The sequence below is a fragment of the Scyliorhinus canicula genome, chromosome 6 (genome assembly GCF_902713615.1).
Source record: "Scyliorhinus canicula chromosome 6, sScyCan1.1, whole genome shotgun sequence".
NCBI lineage: Eukaryota > Metazoa > Chordata > Chondrichthyes > Carcharhiniformes > Scyliorhinidae > Scyliorhinus > Scyliorhinus canicula.
The window spans coordinates 132164262-132184851 of record NC_052151.1 but is presented as its reverse complement, the minus strand read 5'-3'; the positions used below and the strand labels follow the sequence as shown (position 1 = coordinate 132184851).

Here is a 20590-nt window from a genome sequence, read left to right as displayed (position 1 = left end):
CGTTACCAGGGCCCCCAGGCTTGTATCCCCACAGGACGCTCTCTCCATCCGTTTCCATGCTGCCCCCTCCCCTTCCATCACCCACTTACGCACCATCGACACGTTGGCCGCCCAGTAGTACCCCGAGAGGTTGGGCAACGCCAGCCCCCCCCATCTCTACTCCGCTCCAAGAAGACCCTCTTCACCCTCGGGGTGCCATGCGCCCAAACAAATCCCATGATGCTGCTGGTCACCCTTTTAAAAAGGCCCTAGGGATAAAGATGGGGCAAGCACTGAAAGAGAACAAGAACCTCGGGAGAACCGTCATTTTGACGGATTGCACTCTGCCTGCCAGCGATAGCGGCACCATGTCCCACCTTTTAAATTCCTCCTCCATCTGTTCCACTAGTCTGGTGAAGTTAAGCTTATGAAGAGCCCCCCAACTCCTGGCCACCTGCACCCCCAGGTACCTGAAACTCTTCACTGCCCTCCTGAAGGGGAGCCTCCCAATTCCCTCCTCCTGATCTCCCGGGTGCACTACAAATACCTCGCTCTTTCCTAAGTTCAGCTTATAGCCCGAGAAGCCCCCAAATTCCGCTAACAGCTCCATCACCCCCGGCATTCCCCCCCTCTGGGTCCGCCACATATAACAGCAGGTCGTCCGCATACAGCGATACCCGGTGCTCCTCCCCACCCCGCACCAGACCCCTCCACTTCCCTGACTCCCTCAATGCCATGGCCAGCGGTTCAATCGCCAGTGCAAAGAGCAGGGGGGACAGGGGACACCCCTGCCTGGTCCCACGATAAAGCTTAAAATACTCTGATCTCCTTCCATTTGTGACTAAACTCGCCATCGGCGCCGCGTAAAGCAGCCTCACCCATTTGATGAATCCCTCCCCAAATCCAAACCTCTCCAGCACCTCCCACAGGTACCCCCACTCAACTCTATCAAACGCTTTCTCTGCGTCCAGCGCCACCACTATCTCCGCCTCCCCCTCCACTGCCGGCATCATGATAACATTGAGCAGTCTCCGCACATTCGTGTTGAGCTGCCGCCCCTTGACAAATCCTGTCTGATCTTCATGAATTACCTCTGGCACACAATCCTCTATCCTGATAGCCAGGATCTTCGCCAGCAACTTAGCGTCTACGTTAAGGAGCGAGATAGGCCTATATGATCCGCACTGCAAGGGGTCCTTATCCCGTTTTAGGATCAAAGAGATCAGTGCCCGCGACATCGTCGGGGGCAAAGCCCCCCCCTCCCACTCCTCATTGAAAGTTCGCACCAGCAGGGGACCCTCCAGGTCCGCATATTTTTTGTAAAATTCTGCTGGGAACCCGTCCGGCCCCGGGGCCTTACCTGACTTGCATTTGCCCGATCCCCCTGACTAGCTCCTCAACTCTATCGGCGCCCCCAGCCCCTCTACCAGCCTCTCTTGAACCCTTGGGAAACATAGCCTGTTCATGAAGCTCTCCATCCCCTCTCTCCCCCTCGGAGGTTCCGACCGGTACAATCCCTCGTAAAAGTCCCTAAAGACCCCGTTTACTTCTGTCCCTTCTGCACTACATTTCCACCCCCATCCTTCACTCCCCCAATTTCCTTAGCCGCATCTCGCCTACGGAGCTGATGCGCCAACATCCTGCTCGCCTTCTCTCCATACTCATATACCGCGCCCTGCGCCCTCCTCCACTGTGTCTCCGCCTTTCTGGTGGTCAACAAGTCAAAATTGGCCTGCAACCTGCGCCGTTCTCCCAGCAACCCTTCCTCCCGTGCCTCCGCATATCTCCTGTCCACCTCCAGAAGCTCTCCCACCAGTCTCTCCCTCTCCTTCCTCTCCCTCCTTTCCCTGTGGGCCCGGATGGAGATCAGCTCCCCCCGGATCACTGCTTTCAGAGCCTCCCAGACCATCCCCACCTGGACCTCCCCCGTATCATTGGTATCCAGATACCCCTCAATGCTTCTCCGAACCCTCTTACACACCTCCTCCTCCGCCAGCATCCCCACATCCAGGCGCCAGAGCGGGCGCTGGTCCCGTGCCTCCCCCATCTCCAGATCAACCCAGTGCGGGGCATGGTCCGAAATCGCTATGGCCGAATACTCGGCATCCTGCACCCTCGGGATCAATCCCCTGCTCAGGACAAAAAAGTCTATCCGGGAATAAACCCTATGGACGTGAGAGAAAAAGGAATACTCCCGCGCTCATCGGTCTCCCAAACCTCCAGGGATCCACCCCTCCCATCTGGTCCATGTATCCCCTCAGCACTTTGGCCGCCGCCGGTCTCCTACCCGTCCTTGAACTGGACCGGTCTAGTGCGGGATCCAGCACTGTGTTAAAATCTCCCCCCATGATCAGGCCCCCTGCCTCCAGGTCCGGGATGCGGCCCAACATCGCCTCATGAAGCCAGCATCATCCCAATTCGGGGCATATACGTTCACCAGCACCACCTTCTCTCCCTGCAGCCTACCCCTCACCATGATATATTTGCCCTCCTTGTCCGACACCACCTCAGCCACCTCAAACGCCACCCTCTTCCCCACTAGAATCGCCACCCCCCGGTTCTTCGCGTCCAATCCTGAATGATAAACCTGCCCCACCCAACCCTTCCTCAGACGGACCTGGTCCGCCACCTTCAGGTGGGTCTCCTGGAGCATAGCCACGTCCGCCTTCACCCCCTTAGATGGGAGAACACCCTGGTTCTCTTAACCGGCCGGTTCAGCCCCCTCACGTTCCAGGTAATCAGCCGGATCAGAGGGCAACCCGCCCCCCCTCCCCCCCTCCCCCGCCGACTAGCCATAGCTTGGCAGGTGTTCGCCCCAGGCCAGTACACCCCCGCTCGACCCGTTCCCCATGGCAATAGCGCCTCTCTCTTCCCCCCCCCCCCCCCGGCCCCCATCGGCTCCTTCCTAGTCGTTCCAGCAGCAACCCGGTATCTCCCCCCCCTCCCCCCAGGCTAGGACCCCTCCTAGCCGCGACGCACCCTCCATGGTACTTCCGTGAGTCAGCTGACTTCTGCTGACCCGGCAGCTCCCGCCAAAACCTATCCCCTCCCGGCTTGGGGTCATCCCCCTCTTGCCACACCTCCTTGGCATTGCTGCAGCGCGGGAAAAAAGACCCGTAGAGGCCCCGCCCCACCGCAAGCTCCACCTCCCCGCCCCGCAGCGCGGGAAACCAGAGGAAAGCCCGCGCTTTCACACTGCCACACCCCACCCTTCTGACGCAGTTCCCCAAAATCCAGTTTCCCCTCAATCCCCAGCCCCGTACAGAAGAGAACATATAGAACACAAACCCCCAACACTCCCCCCACCTAACCCACAACCATGCCCAACAAACAAACCCAGAGCAAACAGAAAACCAGCATACATAACACACATGTCGAAGTTGAAAAAGTTGAAACAGTTGGAACAAAACAGCCACAGCGGAAACAACGCCGGCCAAAGTATGTCCCCAGGCCCTAGCTCGAGTCCAGCTTCTCCGCCTGTACAAAGGCCCACGCCTCCTCCGGGTGCCGGTCCTTGTATGTCACCCACAGGCGCGCAGGCTGCAGCATTCCAAACCTGACCTGCTTAGCATGAAGCACCGCCTTCGTCCGGTTGAACCCGGCCCGCCGCTTAGCCACCTCCGCACTCCAGTCCTGGTAGATCCTCACTACCAAATTCTCCCATTTACTGCTCCTCTCTTTCTTGGCCCAGCGCAGCACACACTCCCGGTCACTGAATCGGTGGAACCACACCAGCACCGCCCTCGGGGGCTCACCTGCCTTGGGCCTCCTGGGCATCACTCTGTGCGCTCCCTCGAGCTCCAGGGGCAAATGGAAGGACCCTGCTCCCATCAACGAGCTCAACATCGTGGTCACATACGCCGGGAGATCCGACCCCTCCAGCCCCTCCGCCAGGCCCAGGATCCTCAGATTCTTTCGCCTCGTGCGAACGTCCAGCTCCTCCAAGCGGTCCTGCCACTTTTTATGAAGTGCCTCGTGCAACTACACTTTCCCAACGAGGACCACGGCCTCCTCTCTTTCAACGGCCTGCCGCTGCAACTCCCGAATAGACTCCTCCTGTGCCGCCTGGGTCCCAAGCAGCTTGGTCGTAGTTGCATTCATGGAGTCCAGCAGCTCAGCCTTCAGCTCAGCAAAACAACGCAGGAGCGAGGCCTGTTGCTCCTGCGCCCACTTCCACCAGTCCTCGGGTGTTGCGCCGGCCGCCATTTTGTTTTTCTTCTCCCTTTTTTTGGGGGCATTACTGCAGCCTTTTCACCATATAATGTGGGGCAAGTTCTTCCAGGCACCTTCCCCCACCAGGATGCGTAGAAACAGCGCCGTTTGGAGCCCTCAAAACGGCCCAAAAGTCCCTAAATAGCATGAGTGCCGGCCGCCATTTTGTTTTTCTTCCCCCGTTTTTTTGGGGGAGTTACTGCAGCCTTTTTCTTCTTCCCACTCCGGGTGAGCACCATATAGTGTGGGGTAAGTTCTTCCAGGCACCTTCCCCCACCGGGATGCGTAGAAACAGCGCCGTTTGGGGCCCTTGAAACGGCCCAAAAGTCCCTAAATAGTGGGAGCTGCCGGACGTGCGGCTTAGCTCCGCATAGCCGCAACCGGAAGTCACTTCATCTTCTTCTTAAAGAGGGCCGATTCAACTTTATTGAAGCTCGCCCTTTTGGCCAGTTCACACCCAAGTCCTGGTAAATACGCAGCTTGTTATCTTCCTATTTGCAGCTCCTTGTCTGCCTGGCCCACCTCAAGATCTGTTCCTTGTCCAGGAGTTGGTGCATTTCAGGGGCTGGTTTAGCTCACTCAGCTAAATTGCTGGCTTTTAAAGCAGACCAAGCAGGCCAGCAGCACGGTTTGATTCCCGTACCAGCCTCCCCGGACAGGCGCCGGAATGTGGCGACTAGGGGCTTTTCACAGTAACTTCATTGAAGCCTACTCGTGACAATAAGCGATTTTCATTTCATTTCATTTCATTCATACCACCATCGCCCTCGGCAGCTCATTCATCCGCTGCTTCCTCATAAGCGCTTTGTGCGCCCTGTCCACCTCCAAGGGCTGAGTAAACATACCTTACCCCAGCAGCTTCTCGAACATACACGTTGCATAAGCCCCTGCGTCCAATCCCTCGCTGCCCTCCGGGAGGCCAATGATCCTCAAGTTCTGCCTGCGCAACCTGTTTTCCAGATCCTCCACTTTCTCTTGCAGCCTTTTGATACCTCATCAGCCCCATCTCCGCCTCCATTGCGGTTAGCTGGTCCCTCAGCCACCACCTCTTCCACTTTCTGAATCGCCTGCCCCTGGGCTTCCAATCTTTGCTCCACCCGGTCAATTCCCGTCTTAATCGGGTCCAGGTACTCTTGTCTTTGCTTGGCAAAGCTCTCCTGAAGGAAGCTCAGCACCTGCTCCGTTGACCACCTCAGCTTTTAGAAAAAAAAAGAGCAGGGAATGCATGTTCGGAATCACACAGCCTGAATAACTGAGCTGATATTCTAAGCAGTTGAACTAAATAAATCGTTAGCATAGTTCAAGCAAATTAAATTCTTGCTGTGTACTGATAGTCTGCCATACTAGTGAACAAAGCAGCTTCAAAGTAATTGGTTGTCAAATGCTTCAGGATTTTCTAAGAAAATAATGTACCCTATCTAAATACAATCTTCTCTTAATTTATTTATCCATACGGGTTGAAGAGTACATGAAAGTACATTAAATAATCATGATCAACATCAATTTCAGACTAATAATGCAATTGCTAAATTTGAAGGATGTTCCCATATTGTATGTTACTTTCCTGATATTTTTCTCACTTTGCTCATTTCTTCAAGCATTTGCGCACACTAAAGGTGTCTGGCAAGCAGATGTATGCAGCATCATGGGAAGGAGGAGGGCTGAGAATTGCCCTTGCTGTTGATTCTTTTATTTATTTTGCCAACATCAGACCGGATTATAAGGTAAAACTTACTACTATCCCGAAATATTTTTGTGTATTCTGAAGTTAAGTAGGTATTTTTTCCTTCACTCTAAATGTTTACATTTGGTATTGTTAAAGATTGTGCAGGTCAGGATCTCGCCATCTTTCCTCCGATGAAGTCCAGGCAGGAAGGCTTGTAGTTAAAGCTCTTAAGTGCCTGTTAAAGTCCTCATCCTGCCACTGGTATTCAACCAATGGCAGGCAGGGGACTTGGCACTTGGGGATGCTGCCCAGCAAACCTTATTGGGGGTTCTGAAGATGGTCTCTTGTTCTCAAACGCCCTGTGCCTGATTGGGACGGAGGTGGCTACTTCCATCTCTTCTACATCCTCTGTCACTGCTCCTGATCCAGCTCATTTGATGCTTAAACGCTCATAATTTATTTGTTACTTCTAGACTCAACTATTCCAGTGGATTCCTGGGGCGGGATTCTCCCCTACCCTGCGGGGCAGGGGGTCCTGGCGCGACGGAGAGGCGTGAAATACTCCGGCATCGGGCCGTCCCAAAGGTGCGGAATCCCCGGCGGGAAAGGGGCTTGGCGTCACGCAACCGGCGCCGAAGGGACTCCGCTGGCTGGCGCGAGTCGGTGCATGCGCGAGAGCGCCAGCGAGTGTTGGTGTCATCCCCGCGCATGCACAGAGGGATTCGCTTCCGCACCAGGAATGGCGGAGGACCACAGCCTCCGGTGCAGAACAATAGAGTGCCCCCATGGCACAGGCCCGCACGCGGATCGGTGGGGCCCGACCGCGGGCCAGGCCACCGTGGGGGCACATCCCAGGGCCAGATCCCCCTTCGACACCCCCCCCCCGCCCCCCCGCCCCCCAGGAACCCTGGAGCCTGCCTGTGCCGCTGGATCCCGCCGGTAATGGACCTACTATAATTTACGCCAGCGGGACCGGCTTCAGACGGGCAGGACTTCGGCCCATTGCGGGGCCGGAGAATTCCGGCGCCCCCGGCGCCCATTGAGTCGCGCCGGACACCGCCATTCTCCGAGGCGGGCGGTGCGACTCAAGCCAGGCCGGTTTTTGGGGGGGCGGGAGAATTGGGAGTATGGCGTGCGCGGGATTCACACCGACCCCCGGCGATTCTCCCACCCAGCGGGAGGGGGGGGGGGGGGGGGGGGGGGGGGGGGTCGGGGGGGTCGGAGAATCCCGCCCCTGGTCTGCCTTCCATTTTGCATTCTCTGTATATTGGAGCTCCTCCAATACTCTGCTGCCCATCTCGTAACTTGCACCAGTTCCTATTCACCATCTCTCTTGTGCTCACTGACCTATATTGGCTCCAGTCAGGCAATACCTCAATTTCAAAATTCTTGTCCTGGTTTCAAATCTTTCCATGATCTCACCTCTCCGTTCTCTGTAACTTCATTCAGCCCAACAAGCCATCTCTGCGTTCCTCCAATTCTGGCCTTATCTTTGTAATTGCTTCAAAATTGGCTGCAGTGCCTTCAGCTTTAATGGGTCTAAGCTCTTCAATTCCCTCTCTCCAAAACACACATCAGTCCTCTTTTCTTCATTCCCTCATTTAAAATATTCTTCTTTGTCCAAGTTTTAGTCAACTGTTTAATATCTCATTATATGAACATATGCAAGTCACAATTCCTTCTTCTAAAACTAGTTCTAGATCCCCTCATGAGGGGAAACATCGGGGGCGATTCTCTGAGAACGCGCCGGGCCGGAGAATCGGAGCCACGACGCCCCGATGCCGGCGCACGATTCTCCGCCAAATCGGAGAATCACCCCCTTCCTCTCCGCATCTACTCTGTCATTCTCCTCAAGTTCTCGTATATTTCAATAAGGTGGCTTCTCATTCTTCTGAACTTCAAGGAGTATAGACCCAAGCTACTCAACCTTTCTGCATAGGACATCTCCTAAAACCTAGGAATTAATCTAATGACCTTCCTGAACTACGTCCAATGCAGGTAATATCACAATTTAATAAAGAGATGAAAACTGTATGGCGTTCTCTAGATTTATTCTTACAACACCTCGGACAGTTGTAGCAAGATTTCCCTACTTTTATACACAAACCCCTTGAAATAAAGGCCAACATTCCATTTAGCGTACTATTACTTACTGTACTTGATACTAATATTTTTGTGTCTGCCATTTTTATGATGTATGGGGTCAAAAGAGTACATTTCTTTTATGTAACAGTAACTTTGTTATTTTACACAAACATACGATCCAATTTTTGGTCTTTTGGCAGTGGGGTTATTGCTCAACACAGTAGTATATGCATATACCAGACCAGATCGATTGGAACTACTGTGTAGTCTTTTTGGGACACCAAGAACAATGAAAAGTATGTAAAATACGTAAGGAGTCTGATTTCAATAACTACATGTGGAGACTTTTGCATTTTAGCAACTAAGGCTGATGAGAGTTCTCCGCAGGTAAGAGATTATTTTTACTCTTTACTACATTCCAAATTAGTATTGTCACTGAAATATTTAGTCAACTGTTCATTCAGCATTTTTCCCAGAACGGACATTAATAAAATGCTTTGTTCTGGCCTCCTTCTGTCCTGTAGGGATTCTATGATTTGTTTTAATTCCCTTGTTCACAAGCAGCAATTGTGCCGCTTGAAATTTGTCAGAATTTTAGACCACAAATACATCAACCTGCAACAAAATCATTTTACATTTGTCTCGACAATGTATCTAGGACTGTATTTCCCAGAAATTATCTTGGTCTTTAGTCGAAAAAATCCCGTGTGACTTTCAACTATCTCCTAAATAAGTACTAATACAAGAGTAAGATACTACTGATGCTGGAAACCTAAATTAAAATCAGAAAAGTATTGGAAATGCTCAAAGGCCTGTCAGCATCTATGAAGAAAACCAACATCCTTCCATTCCACTCGTCTCTGCATTCAACATATCATCACCCACCATTTCTACTACATTGAGTATGATATAACGTCCAAACACATCATTCCCTTTCCTTTCAGCATTGCAAAGGGGCTGTTACCTCCCCAATACCCTGGCCCACTTCCTCGTCTCTTCAAATGCTTCCCCTTCACATGCTGGCAGCGGGAGATGACGTTGTTTTACCTCCTCCCTTCTCCTCGTCCAAAGACCCAAATGGACCCTTAGGTGAAAGTGATGTTTATGTACTTCTTAAAATTTATATACTGTATTTACTGCTCAGTGTTCTCCTCTACATTAAGGACACTGACAATGGAGTTAAAGACAAAAGAAAGGGGAAAGGATAAGGAAAAGCAAAATGTGCAAGAAGCAGTTCATAATGACCACACAAAGTTATTCATAATCATGAAACCAGCACAACTGTTGATTTTGTTTAATTTTAATTTTTGTCTTTAATGAACCTTGTTCCAAACAAATAATTACAGTTTACTGCCTCTGTTTCTGATTGCTCCTGCCCCCAATGCCATTCCCCCAAGTTGCAAGGGCACAGTGTGACTGAAACCAAGTGCAAACAAGTTTACTGTGTTAAATTAGCAGAAGGATTTATTACTAAACAGGTGATTGCATTTTTAGAATACACTGATTAAATTCATCTGGACTACTTTGTGCAGCACCTTCCAGAGGAATTATAATTGTGTTAAGTGTCCATTATAGGAGGCAAAGATGACCAGTCTTCTGGAATTAATAATGTTGGTAAGATGAAGAAAATAACAAAAGAACCAACTTCAGGGTTACCTCATTCAAAGCTAGGTAATTACTTAAATTCAGGGATATGCCAGGAAGATGGGATCGAGGTCAACAAAGGAGTAGCATGTTGGTCAAATTACCTTTTTCATTTTTAAAAATCTATTCGGTTACCGTGCGGACCTGTAATGGAAAATTTGCTTCAGCAATACAATTGTTAAATTAGTGGTTATGTTATTGGTCTAGACGAATGTTCTGGATACATGAATTTAAATCCCACCACACCAGCTAATTAATTTAAATTAATCAAATTTGGAATAAACAACTTGTGTCAGTAACAGTGAAACTACAGATTATTATAAAAACCTATCTGGTTCACTGGCTTCCTTTTGGGGAAGGAAATCGGCTGTTCTTACCTGGTCTGACTATGTTTGACTCCAGTCCCAAAACAATATGATTTACTCTTCAATTTTCCTCTGATATTAATTAATAATCTTTATTAGTGTCACAAATAGGTTAAAATTAACACTGTAATGAAGTTACTGTGAAAACCTATTAAGACACTCAATTGTATTCATGGGCAATGAGGAATGGACAATAAAAGAGAGCCTTGCCAATGATGCTCACATCTCGAGAATGAATTTTTAACAAAACTACCGAACAATCTTGCAAATTTTATGTTAATAACTATATAGACGTGGTGTTTTACAAACAAAACTAATGTAATATTCTCATGAAGCATTTATTTATAAACATATCCACAACTTCTTTATCTTATTATTTAATGTGTTAAGTAATAACTTTGAAAAGTAACTAAAAATATTGTCAGCTTATACTGTTTCGTCACTTCCTGCTTGTCACTGGTTAATTTGTTTTTTCTGTTTGTGCTGCACTTGAAAGGATGAGAATGAGATGGAATCTGTAGTTGCTATGGTAACCATTTCTAGAATTTATTTTGCTGCTAACGGGGAATTATACTAGGCCCTCGAGATGGGTTTAGAAGCGGGAAGTGAAGAAAATTAGAAAAAAATGACATTGTACATGAATGCTGATGTGTTCCTGTCCCTCCCGTTTTTCTGTGCAAATATGGCAACTTACTTGGCAGAGGCATGAAGTCAAATGCAGTTGCTAATAAAGCAATTAGCCTTTCTTTCGAGAGCAATTGAATTTGACCAGTGGACCATGGAACTCCCACAATGTTTTCAGCTCACAACAAGCGGGGTGCACAGTGGGAATCCAGTGTCATGAAAATTCTATGTAATCTGCACAGCTAAGGAGCAAATCACCATGGTTGAGGTTGACCACAGGCAGAGGCTTGCAATTGCATGATTATCTGGGACAAAAGTCTCCTGGAGATGGTGCTGAAGAGGTGGTTGCTGTTTCCTCTGGCCATTTTGTGCTTCTATTCTATCCTGTTCTCTCTTATCTCAAACATCTCTGCAGCATTCTTATTGTAGACATCATGAAGGCTACTGGCCACCCTTGCAATCACACATGCTGAATCGCACTTCCTCAACCTGCCTGCTGACTTTAGTTGGACACTGATCCCGGAGGCACCTCTTAATTGGGTGCTTCTTGGAAGATTGTACCAGCAGGCCTGCTGCAGCGACAATTGGCTATCTAACCAAAAATGTCCCACTGTCCAGAAAAAAAATCTAAGGTGGAAATATTCAGCCCAGTAATATCATTGTGTCATTTTATATGTATTTGTATTAATTTTAACTGAATGCCAATTAAAATATAGGCCACACTTTGTGATTTTTTTAAAGATGTATTTAATTATATTTAAAATCATTGTCATAACATCCTGTAATTTTCTCCTGTTTCAGTATGTTCTAGTGTTGTGTAATTCCATTGGAACACCCTTGGATTCAAAATACATTGACATTGGTGAGTGTATAAATTTCATTTGGGGATGAAAATATGAAAATTATTGTTTCAGGTAATGTTTGTATTCAGAATGTTAAGAGTTGCAGTTTGTTTGCTTTAGCCAGTTTCTCCTGATGTGACTGATGCGGATTTCCTTATACTTCAACCAAAGTGGCCAATGTGATAAAAGATACTTTTTTGCCGGCTCAATTAAAATAAAAACATTGGCTGGAATTTTATAAGGCCCCAGGGAGCGCCCCAGGGAGCGACTCAGTGGCGGGGGAGATGTAAAATGGACTGGGATGGTGAACGATTACATTAGTCTTGTCCTCAATTGACATGCCTGACACCTTCCTCCAATACTGGGATTTTACTAGTGGCAGTGTAGATGGCAGACAGCCTTTCTGTTCTTAGGCCAATCGAGGCCCTCATGGTGGAAACCTTGCTAGACAGAGAAGATCCTGGTGACTGCTTTGTGGGCACTTGGATGTTTATGAGGGGTAAGCACTTGATCAGTCACCCTGTAGCCCATGGAGGCCTCTATACCTCAACAGCAAGTACTGTAATTGCTTAAAAATGACGTCCTTGGCTTCATGAACAGCAGCCCCCCCCTCCCCCTGTCCCTCCCTGCCCCCCGTCCCCCCCACGTAAACTCCCCCAACCTGCCTGCACTTACCAGGGCCTGCTTGCCCTCCGCTTACCTGCATTCTTCCCTCCGTGGCTGCTGCTGTGGGATTTGCTTCAATACCAGCAGCAGCCACCACTCCCAGTGGCGCTGCTGTGACTGAAGAATAGCTGGCAGCTATTGGAGGACGGGACATCGTGGCTAGATTCTCCAGTAATGGGGTGATGTCCCCACGCCAGTGTAAAAACACTGACGTTTTACTCTGGACTTTGCTTACGAAAGCCCTGAGTAATTCTCCCATTTGCAAAGGGCTGGCAGGACCCGTGTGGGGCCCGCACTTCCGGTCAGGAGTCTGCGCACGGCGGCGGCCACTCGTACAACATGGCGGACTCGCACCGCAGACCATGATGGAAGAAGTAGGTCCCCCCGAGATTGCGCGTGCCCGTGGATTGGTGCTGCCCGATCGCTTGTCTGGCCGTCCATAAGGACCCCCCCCCCAGGTGAACGATCCCCCCGCCCCCTACCAGGACGGCCGTGGACTGAGTCCACAGCCACCACCCAACGCCGGGTTAAAACCACGCCGTTGGGAACTCGGCCAGTTGCGTGCAGAGAATCGCGGGGGGGCTCTGTCAATGGCCCCTACCCGCGATGCGTAGTTCACACGCGCATGATTCTCTGGTGACCGGAGAATCGTGCGAGTGGTGCCGGTCCGAATTTCTGGGTCGACGACCGTTCTCCATCCCCCGCGCCGAACGCCATTTTGGCGTGGAGGCTCGGAGAATCCAGCCCTCTCTTTTAGATGCCATGACTGCTGTCAATGAATTGCTTGATCAATGCAAAATTCAGTCAGGGTTTCCATGACAGGCAGAACTGAGGGAACCCCTGACCTTCTGGAAGTTGGACGGGGCCACCACAGCCCTGTAACATTCCAGCCATTCTGTTCTTTCAGCATATATTTGAATGATATCTGGACTCCCAAGGATTAAATTATGAGGAGAGATTACATGGGCTACATTTTCTTGAATTTTGAAGTTAAATGGTGACTTGATGGAAGTTTTCAAAATCTTCAGGCGAACAGATAACATAGATTGAGAGAAACAATTTACACTCTCGGCAGTCTAGCACTAGGGGCGGCCAGAGTAATAAAATAGAGCCAGATCTTTCAGGAGCAAACTTGGGAAGCATTTTTTTATGCAAAGGGTACTGGAATTTTTTAACTCTTCCACAAATGGCAAATTATGCCAAATCCTGGATATTGGTTGATGGCAGGACAGTGGACTCCACTGTTATCTAGCCATTTTGTCACATCTTAGGAATGGCCATAATCAAAAGAGCTGTTAACATTTGTGTGCTTGTTCAACAGTCTGCTTTCTGGAGCTCTTAGAAAATAGTGTGAAAAGAGATTGGGAATGTCAATATTTTTAGTGATCCAATAATTTTCTTTACAATTTTTTTTCATCTTTATACTTTGTTACTTGACCAGAGAATTACTGATGCTAATATTATACTCCACTAACTGACTTACCTGATATTTTAATTTGGTTCAAATGATCGATTTAAAAACGCCTGACAGGATAACTAACTGAACTGTTTATATATACTTAGCAGGAGAAATTTCATAACTGCGTGTGTTTTTTCATGGGGATTTTGTTATTTATAAAGTGATGGCCATTTGTTACAATATAAAAGAAGATGACGAGAAAAATATCAAATTAACATAATGTAAATGGTTCTAGGATATTTCACGTGTTGAATACCTCTCTGCAAATGCACTGATTCTCTTTACATAAGAGTGGGAGGATGCTGAGGACACTGAAGTAAAAATGTGCAGAGGTGTATATCTTGCTAATTTCTACAATGTAAATAATTTAGATTATAACACAATTTTAATATTGGCGATGCAGCAATTGGTTTGATGCTATTTTTCTTTGAGTTACGTATCTAAGACATCCAATCGTGCATATTTGAAAATATTGGTGATTTGAATGATTAGATTCAACTTACAGAAAAAAAAATTTGATGTGATTGTGTATTTGTACAGTCTCATTTGTTCTGTTGTATGGTTAATCGCATTATTTCATCTGCCTTGAAAAGCAATTGATTTTTTTTCTGTGATGCTATTGCTGTTACTTAGCTACCACACTATTCAGCTATAGGTATTTCAATAATGAATACTTTTAACTTGATTGAAAGGTAAGTATGGTAGGTTGAGGTTGTTTTTAGTCTTGGATCTGAGTGAGTTATGTTGTCTCACTAGCCTGTTTAACAGTGAAACCTTTCATCGGTACGTTACAGATGCAGCCAAGTATTCTTCTCTTTTTCTGTCTCAATGACATCCTGCAAAATTCTTTTTCAGTGTGGTAAGCCTTCCGTACACAAGAGCACCAGGATGTTGAGAATATTTAATGTGTTTAGCTGACATAATGCTGGAAATAAAATGGTGTAAGATTTTGGAGTTCTCAGCCCTGTACTTTGAAGTCTGGCCAACTTCTCCATTCAGACATACTTGGTGTCTTGGTCTCCAGCAAGCTGGAAAGTATCAAAAAGTAATTTTTTAAAGTTTGCTAGCATTCTATAAGAATTGATGACGTGCAAAATATTATATTTCCTCTATTCAGTAAATTTTATTGTACTTTGGTATAAGCCCAAAACATTTGCACTTTGGCTTTACTATTGATTGATTTTTTTTTCCCATAATGAAAGATTTGTACACATCAAGTTTTTTATATTGAGAATATTGCACTGTTAAATGTCACAAAAAAGTTGTTAACTTTCTGTGTGGGTTTATTATTTAGAATTTATTTTGACTTGAAGGAAAAGGAACTGTATTTTATACAAAAATTAACACATTTTAATTCTTATTTCATAAAACTATAAATATATAAAACCTTAAAAGAAAGACAGTGAACTCTTGAAGAACAAAAATACTGACAAAATTTAAAATGGCTCGCAAAGCACTCAGATATTCTTCCAGCCCTCAGTTTCCTAAAGAGCCCTCAATTCTAGGAACCGTTCCTTTTAGTTTTATACTTCAAATAAGCTTTCTATCAATTTCAATATTATTGTAGTCACCTGTTTTTTCAATAATTGAACTTGTAGAATTTCTAATAATTGCATTTGTAGCAGAATTTCTACCTTTTCACCAACCCAATCAGGATTTGTGGGCCAAAAGGGGCAGTCTTTATTTTGTAGTCTAGTTTGTAATGGTAATTAGTGATGGGATAAATTGGGATATTTTGTAAGATTGGATTTGTAAGATATTGTAGCCATAAGGATTGACAAATAAATCTTGAATTTAAAGTTAATCCAGGAGGAAAACAAATTTGTAACTGTTTCATATCAAGCTGTGGTGACCGTTACAAGATATCTCTATACTCAATTGGCTCTAGAAAAAGTCCACCACACATTTTACATCTTTAAAACATAGAGCAGGATTCTCCGACCCCCCGCCGGGTTGGAGAATCGCCGGGGGTCAGAATGAATCACGCCCCCGCCGTCCTCCGATTTCTCCGTCCCTCCAAAAGTCGGTGAGGCGTGAATCGCGCCGCCTGCCTCGGAGAATGGCGGGGACTGGCGCGACTCAATGGGCCCCGGGGCTGCCCGAATTCTCCGGCCCGCGATGGGCCGAAGTCCCGCTGGTTTTTTGCCGGTCCCGCCGGCGTGGATCAGACTAGGCCCCTTACCGGCGGGACCTGACGGCATGGGTGGGCTCCGGGGTGCTGGGGGGGGGGGCACGGGGCGATCTGGCCCACCGTGATCGGGGCCCACCGATCCGCGGGCGGACCTGTGCCTTGGGGGCACTCTTCCTACGCGTCGGCCGTGTCAGCCTCCGCGATGGCCGCGCGTAGGTGAACCCCCCGCGCATGCGCGGGGATGACGCCAGCAGTCGCTGACGCTCCCGTGCATGCGCGGACTCTCGCCGGCCGGCGGAGTCCCTTTGCCCCCGGCTGGCATGGCACCAAAGGCCTTCCACGCCAGCCGGTCGGGCACAAACCACTCCGGCGCCGGCCTAGCCCCTGAAGGTGAGGAGGATTCCGCACCTTTGGGGAGGCCGACGCCGGAGTGGTTCGATTCCCTGCTTGGGTCACTGTCTGTGCGGAGCGTGCACGTTCTCCCCATGTCTGCGCGTGTTTCCTCCGGTTGCTCGGTTTCCTCCAATAAGTCCTGAAAGATGTGCTTGTTAGGTGAATTGGACCTTCTGAATTGTGTACCTGAACATGCGCCGGAGTGTGGCGACTAGGGGATTTTCACAGTAACTTCATTGAAGCCTACTTGTGACAATAAGTAATTTTTATTTCATTTTCATTCCTCAAAGAACTCCAGTAAGTTGGTGAAACAAGATTTCTCTTTCACAAAACCATGTTGACTCTAGCTGATTTCCTTGAACTTATCCTAATGCCCTGCTGTAACTGCTTATGGCTTCTGTCAATTTGTCTATGCCGATCTTAAGCTAACTGGCCTGTAGTTTCCTGTTTTCTGTCTCCCTCCCTTTTGAACAATGAGTTACATTTGCTAACTTCCAATCTAACAGGACCTTCCTTGAACCTAGGGAGTTTCGGATTAAAACAAATACACCAACTATCACATTAGCCACTGTACCCTATCCAGTACCTCTATATCATTTTCATCATGTAGCTGCATTCAGTACTCTTGATTTAGCCAAGGTTTGACACAAGTTATTTCCCCCGAATTAATGGCCAATTTAGCATGGCCAATCTGCCTACCCTGTACATCTTTGGGTTGCAGGGGTGAGACCATGCAGCCACGTGGATGATGTGTAAATTCCACACAGTGACCCGGGCCGGGATCCACTGCGCCACCATGCTGCTGGTTTGATACACATTTAGCCTAACTTTCCTATTCTTCAATTCTGTTCTTTTAGAAATAAAATCTTGTGCTTGTTTTTTTTAATGTATTTGCTCTCCAAGCCCATTTGTTTCTTTACTTCACTCAGTCTAGCACCTTTGTGTAATAAGTAATCCTTTCCTCCAACCAAAACCTCCTACCAACATATTTATCTGTGTTGAACTTCATTTGCCATTGATTTTCCTCTTCTCCCAAGTTTATTAATATTTCTAAGTTATTACAGTTCTCTCCAGTATTGACTATTCACATCCTACCCTTCCCAATTTGGTGTCATCTGCCAATTTAGTTTGTATTTTTGATTCTAAAAGTACAAATCATCAATGTAAATTCTGAACAGCAGTGATCCCCACATTGATCCTTGTGGAACACCACATCCCACCTTTCGCCACTCTACGCTTTACTCCCACTCTCTGCTTTCTCATGAAGGCAGATAGGCAACAGCTTTCCTTAAACTAAAGGCATCATATGAATTGGCAAGAGGCATCATGTGAACTGGGAGGGAACTTACTAGTTCGTTTGGGAGTGCAAGGCATGTAGGAAAGCATAGCGTGCAGATCCACTGTTCTGTGGGGCAGTTAATGAATTAATGTAGTTGGTTGTGGTGTTCGATGCATTGCTTACTTGCTGAATACACAAATGAAGTGGCAAAGAACAAATGCTGGGAATACAGCCCCCTCAACCACACCCCCTGCCCCCATGCCATTACCACCCCCACCGATCCCCAGCCCTGGATATTCCCCAACACAAGAATAATTGTCGTGGTGACCTTAATGCCCACTGGTAAACCATGCCGGTACTGCCTTGCTGCAGAAGGTCACAAAACATCTTCCTTACCTCCCTGCTGAACCAGAGCCTGCAAAATTCTACTCTGTTGATTATTTAAAGAAAGCTTTTTATGGCCAATTATATTCTGCTGGTGGGTTAACAGCATAAGATTGCCTTGCTCCTTTGTTGGTTTCTCACTTCCCTGGTATCCAGGTCTATCCTATTTATCCTGATTTATATTCCTATAAATCCCGAACATCCTAAAATATGGTGGCCAGCAGAACAATCTTTGAGGAGAAGTTAACTCCTCAAACCAAATGCATAGTAAGTTTCACTAATGAATTGAATTGGTTTAACAACGACGCCTCTATTTTGATTTGATATATGGTTATTACTGGAAAAGCCAATATATTGCCCATTCCTCGATACCCTTTCAGATGAGGGTGGGTTTTCTTGAATCTGATGCAGACCATGTAGAAACGTGCATGAAGATTTCATTTTATTTTGAGTGTGATAAGAAACTTTTATAAATGCAAGTTTGTTCATTCACTCTTTTCTTTCTTCTATGGGATTTAACATTATATTTATCTTTTCTTGCAAATGTGCTTCACAGTGTTTAAGAATATTAGTATTATCTTTAGCTTCCAGACCAGGAGCGATTCTACTCCAGTGGGAGAACTTAGTCTCTCAAAGAGAGAATCCTGCCTGTTATTACATTTCTGTTACTAAATTGTAGAATTGCAATTTTGCCTCTTAGCAGTGATATTTCCTTCAGAGTGTTACAGAAAGGAAAAAACAGACCATTATTGCTTTCAGGCGATATCACAGTGCTTCATACCGAAAAAACTACTTTGAATTGCAGTTATTAAAGTGTATATACTCAACAGCCATTTTTGTTACAAGAAGATCCCAGAAATGGATTGAAGGAGCGCTGTTGAAGTCTTTGCTCTTTGCGTAATTCCACTTTGCATATTATTTTAGTTATGGGTCCAACATGTGCCATTTGACCTAAAATTTCAAAATTATCAAATTTGCTTAAAGATGGGTTTTTAAATTAGAGAAACAACTGACCTTTCAGAAATTTGTACAAATTTTGGTATCAGAAAGCATTCTGCCATTAATTGCATCACTTATAATGTGATGCACTTAATCTTTACACTTAAAATAAAACACCCTGCCTTATTTAATTATTCATTTTATTAGCTTTAAATAAATTGTATGGTTAAGGTACAGTATAATAAATATAAAACATTTGTATGATTAAAAAAGATTAACCAAAGCACAAATTATGGTTGTAAGCTTTAAAAAAAATATTATAAACAGAGTTTACAACGTAAAGACTGGACACAAAAAAAATGGTTTCCCCATCCTACTGAAAACGCACAATGTGCCTTTGTAGCACGAGTGCAAAAGCTTCCTGGTTAATTTAAACAGTTTTAACATTTAAAAATAACACTAATCTACAAATCTACAAAAATAGTAAAGAATCTCTCAAGAAATCTTTAACTTACCTGTGATTCATTGATGATTTCCAAACCGCAGCGTAAGTAAACGGAAGAACAAGGTAAAACGCGGGACACAATGCGGTCTCATTCACAAATTTTAAAACTGTAGTAGTTCACGTGTTCTTACCTTGCGCACGTGGTAGGTCCATCCGGGTGCTGTGGAATCAGGTGATTTTTCCCTTTGTTAATTTCGCCGGTAGTGTCTTTGCCATGATCAAACATGGCAGACGTAAAGTTTTCTGGGACATCATTTAACATCATCAAAAAGGTAATTGCAATTTTTTTTGTTAAAAATGTGGGCTATATTTAATGTTTTATGTTGTAATGTGTGCTGCTAATGTATGTTTATTTTATACTGACAAGACTGACTTGCCAACGGAGTTTAAAAAAATTTTACATAGCTTTTAAATTCGAGATCCAACGTAAATAACTGGGCAATAAAATTTACGAAATTTGCATTTTATTCCAGCACAAAAATGATAGACAACATTTAAAATAAGGAAATTTAATACTTTCCAGAATTAACCATTATTGATAAAATTGTGATAAACAGCAAAATCACTCAAATTCATTAATGAGAATGAATTATACAGCCTTAAGAACAAAGAGAGTTTCCATGTCTCTAAAAAAAATGTGGGGGACACGAATGATTAAGTTATAAATTTGAATAAAATCATCTTCTGTTTTTCTTTGACCCGAGTACATTTGAATACCCAAGTATAATCCTCATAATAAAATTAATTTGGGTGGTGTGTGTGTACATGAATTTAGCATAAAATATGTATGAAATGTGAATACCCTTTAAAACCACTCTTGGCCTCCAAAAAAAAATAACTAGCCGAGGCAGACACAACCTCGATTTAACAGAACATGGGACCTCCTAACAGTGTAGTAATCACTCAGTTTAGATTTTCTATTCAAGTTCTGAAGTGGGGGTTGAGCTCTCCAAACCGAGAATGCTGTAATGAAGCCAAACTGAAGTATATTTGAAATAAAAACTGAATGTAATGATTAATAAAATGCAGCCATTTTATTAAATTTAGTGATCCTTCTATAAAATCTGAATTATCCAAAGGATGATTTTATCGGGCCTTCTGTCATAATGTATGGTAAACACATTTTTCACTAATTTCTTGGCCGTTTTGAAACATGAGACTTGGATGATGGATGAAAAAGTCTCTAATAGCTAAAATAGAACACCCAGCGGAAAGTGTGACCATGTAAAAATAGCTGTATAAAATACCTGATCTGATGATTATACATTTAAACCAAGACATAGTGGTTGCTGCTGTGAGTGTGGAGGAATGTGTCTGGTGTGCAACAGACCAAGATTAGACTTCTGGTGGTGTTTGTGAGCGGGTCGGCCGCATTGAGAGGACCTCCCGCCGGTGGCCACTGTCTACGGTGCTTTTG

The 20590-nt window shown here is 45.9% G+C and overlaps 1 protein-coding gene across 1 annotated transcript in view; it reads left to right on the top strand.

Annotated features, from left to right (window-relative positions):
* Positions 1 to 20590, top strand: part of wdr35 (WD repeat domain 35) — a 163207-nt gene that overhangs the window by 43057 nt on the left and 99560 nt on the right. The window contains 6 exon segments of the mRNA XM_038800146.1: positions 5790 to 5915; positions 8143 to 8152; positions 8155 to 8205; positions 8208 to 8329; positions 10448 to 10480; positions 11377 to 11437. Coding sequence (XP_038656074.1) covers positions 5790 to 5915; positions 8143 to 8152; positions 8155 to 8205; positions 8208 to 8329; positions 10448 to 10480; positions 11377 to 11437 — 403 coding nt within the window.